The 3,329-nt window shown below is 59.7% G+C and overlaps 1 protein-coding gene across 1 annotated transcript in view; it reads right to left on the bottom strand.

The window, feature by feature from the left end:
- The window catches only part of SYNPO (synaptopodin), a gene marked incomplete at its 5' end in the record, with an annotated part of 2,247 nt that extends 2,133 nt beyond the window's left edge, over positions 1 to 114 (bottom strand). The window contains one exon of the mRNA XM_010189335.1: positions 5 to 114. Coding sequence (XP_010187637.1) covers positions 5 to 114 — 110 coding nt within the window. The remainder of the gene's footprint in view (positions 1 to 4) is intronic.
- Between the last annotated feature and the right edge of the window lie 3,215 nt (positions 115 to 3,329).

Here is a 3,329-nt window from a genome sequence, read left to right on the forward strand (position 1 = left end):
GGACGCCCTTGGAGCTGGGGCCTGGTGCCGTGGTGAGCTGTGCCGCGATCCTCCGGCTCCGCGCCTTTGCCTCCTTCAGCTCCTTCTCGGAGAGGCTGGCACTGCGGGAGAGACCTAGACAGAGGGGAGAGGGGAGTTAGGGAGGCTCAGAGGGGATGTGGGACCTCAGCCCTCCCCACCCCGGACCGGCAGTCCTTCCTCCAGGTATCCCCAGCCTCCTAACCCCTTTCCCAGCAGCTGGGGGAAGGTAGGAGGGATGCTCTGGGGCTCAGGTACACAGTGGGAGTATCACAGTCAGATATCACAGTCCAGAGGTGATGGGGACCCAGAACAGCCCCTTCTGAGCTGCAACTCTTCACAACAGACAGCAAAGCCCAGGAGACAACCAGGGGCACTCAGGACCTTTCCTCCCATCCCATCCTGTATTTTGGCTGGGCTCTGCATGCCCACCACCATGACCATATGGGAAAGGAATTCCTCCAAGGGCTTCTGCATGTCTCAGGTTGCAGCTCACATGGTTTTGGCCCCCAGCTCGAAAAGGCAGCGGGCAGGGAAGGGGCCAGCGCATGTTCCCTGACCTCTCGCCCCAAATCCCAGCATGCTTGGCCTCAAGTGGGCAGGAAAGCAAACCCAGCATCGGTGGCGAGATGCCAGCCCACTACAGCCTCATGGGAAGGCCATGGCCAGCCCTGTCTGGGTATTTCTTTATGGAGCAACACGAGATGGCAGCAGCTGACAGACGCTGTGCAGATCCAGACATGGACACAGCGCACAGCAAGACACCAACCTCATGCCCTCGGAGCCTACAGAAGTGCTAAAAGCAAAGTGCTAAAAGCCCAGCGACAGCCCTGCGGCAAGTGGCTGGAGGGCTGCTGGGCTTCTCACACGCTGGCCAAAAGGTCAGGGCACCAGCCCTTCCCGAAGGCCAAAAGGATGTGGAGCTGCCGGGAACGCATTTTCTAGGAGTGAGCAATTTCCTACGAGCTTACCCTGAAGCGCCCGCGGAAAGGACAGCGTCCCTGGCCCCGCCGAGGCCACTGTTTGGAGACATGCACCAGTGTGGAGTATCAGCATCATCACCCCAGCATCCACCAAGGGTGCAGCCCCCTCCCCAAAGATGCTGCTGGGATGGCTGGCATGCTAGCCCCAGTAGGAAGGTGGGTGGCCAGGGCCGCCTGCCCCCAGTCCTGCTCCGTCAAGCGCTGCCAGTGCCTGCTCCCATTCCCTTCCCTTCTTCCCTTCCTTCATGTGTTTCTCATTTTCTTGCCTTCTGTGCTGCTTGGGAGCCTTCCAGGATATTTTCAGCAGTGGCTCAGCCTACCAGCGAGGGAAGGGATGGATGACTAAGCCAAATCCTTCCAGAGAACCCACGGTGAAGCAGGAGGGTTGCTAGAAGCTAGGCATCTCTTCTGCCTCGCTCTTCATCTCTCCTGCCTCGCTCAGCACCCAACAAGTCTCTGCCCTGGCCCCAGCACCGCCAAGGTGTGCAGGATGGCCCTGCCACCCCAGAGAGGCTTGAGAGGAGGAGGAGGGTGGATGAAGCCTTCAAGCTGCTTGACAGGAAGGCTTCCAGCTGGGCACAGGGGAGATGAGGCAGAGGTGCCAGTGGAAATTCTCTCCTGGAGACGAGAAACCCATCCACAGTGGTGACGCCGGCAGCCAACATCTCCCCCGGTTCGCGCCCGGCATTGTTCAACGCCCCATTTCTATTTGCTTTGGCGGCGGCACAGAGCGGGGCCGCGGTTTCCTCTGGCCTGGCTGGCTGGAGGGCGGCCAGCACCGCGACTCCTGCTCCACGGGGTCGCCCTCGCCGCCTTTATCTCCGAAGCAGAGAAGAAATACAGCCAAGGAGCCATTGAGAAACAAGCCACAGGCTCCAGATGTCTGCGAATTTTGGGCTCCAAACTGAGCATCACTGCAGCCTCGGAGGCTGAGGCCGCCTAAGAAGCCGAGCTCTCGGCGGAGCCATTTCGCAGCTTCTCGCTCTTGCTACTGCCTTTTAACAGCAACTGTGGGGCCTTGGAGGATCTCCTCCACGCCGGAGGGATGACTCAGCTCTTGGCCAGCCTGTTCCTGCTTGGACTAGCCGCCGGATACACTCCTGCATAGCTGGGACCATCACCAGGATTTGCCACCCAGGATTTTGTCCCCAGCTATCACCAGCCCTTGCGGCTACCCCAGGCACAGGCATCCCACTCAGGCAGAGGGTGCTGCCAGATGGGAGCCCCCACCTGAAATCCCCCATCCAGCAGCTGCTCCCAGCATCACCTTGTGGGCCTGATCCCCTATGTGCCTCCAGCAGCCCCTCTGCCCCTGCCCACCTGGTACTTGCTGCTCCCGGACTGGAAATTAATCCCTCAGGATACAAGTGGGAATTCTAAGGGTAATAATTGCTCTTCACATCCAATTTTTATCGCATGGATAGAGAGCACCAAAGCCTCTGTCAGGCCAGAGGAAATCACAGATTACAATTCTGTCCACCGCCCTGCTTACACAGCTGCATGCAGCCCAGCAGACAGATGGACGGACAGACAGAGCCTGTAGCCCTGCAACCTGGCTCCGCAGGCACTGCTGCAAACGCAGCTTATCATCGCTTGACCTAGGGTGACATCCCATCCCCAAAAAAAGGCAGGGAACCACCTCCCTCCCTCCTTCCCTCCAGTCTGAGCCATAGGACAAGGTTATTTCACCCAGCACAAGAGCCTTCAGCCATCTGCTGCCATAGCCAGAGGGACCCCCATCACTCAGGGCAGCTCCCACACCCCTTGCTCCCCTCCCAGCCCCAAGGAACATCTCCTTATCCTTCCCCGCCATCCCCTGCCTCAGGCAGGGAAGGGAGCTCAGTGAGCCGAAAACGTCCAGGTGCTGGGGAGGAGGAGGAGGAGGCTGCAGGGCTGAAGGCAGCCTGAACGGCGCAGGGAGGAGAAAGCAAAACTGCACGGCCGAGAGTGCCCAGGGCTCACGCGGCACTAGAAACCGGCTTCCACCCATTAACGGGAGTCCAGTCCAAAATCCAAGGGTGGTCGGCTCTTCTCACGCTCTTCCACTCTTCCTTCCCTCCTTCCCATGCCGTGCACTGGCTCGCCAGCACGCTGCCCTTCGGGAAGGAAACATCTTCCCTCTCCAAATGTCCCAGCTTCTTCCAAGAACAATGAATCCAGCCCCACCAGCCCTCTCTGCTGCCTCATCCCTGTGTTGGGGGGGGTCTCTGTCAGCCCCCAGCCCTGTGGTCCAGGGATGCTGGGGAAGGAGATGCTCCCTGTGCCCCACAGCATTGCTGGGCTCTGGGCACATGCAAGCAGCCAGCCAACAGCCAGTGAGTGCTATAT

Source organism: Mesitornis unicolor, unplaced genomic scaffold (assembly GCF_000695765.1).
Source record: "Mesitornis unicolor isolate BGI_N332 unplaced genomic scaffold, ASM69576v1 scaffold35137, whole genome shotgun sequence".
Classification (NCBI taxonomy): Eukaryota; Metazoa; Chordata; class Aves; order Mesitornithiformes; family Mesitornithidae; genus Mesitornis; species Mesitornis unicolor.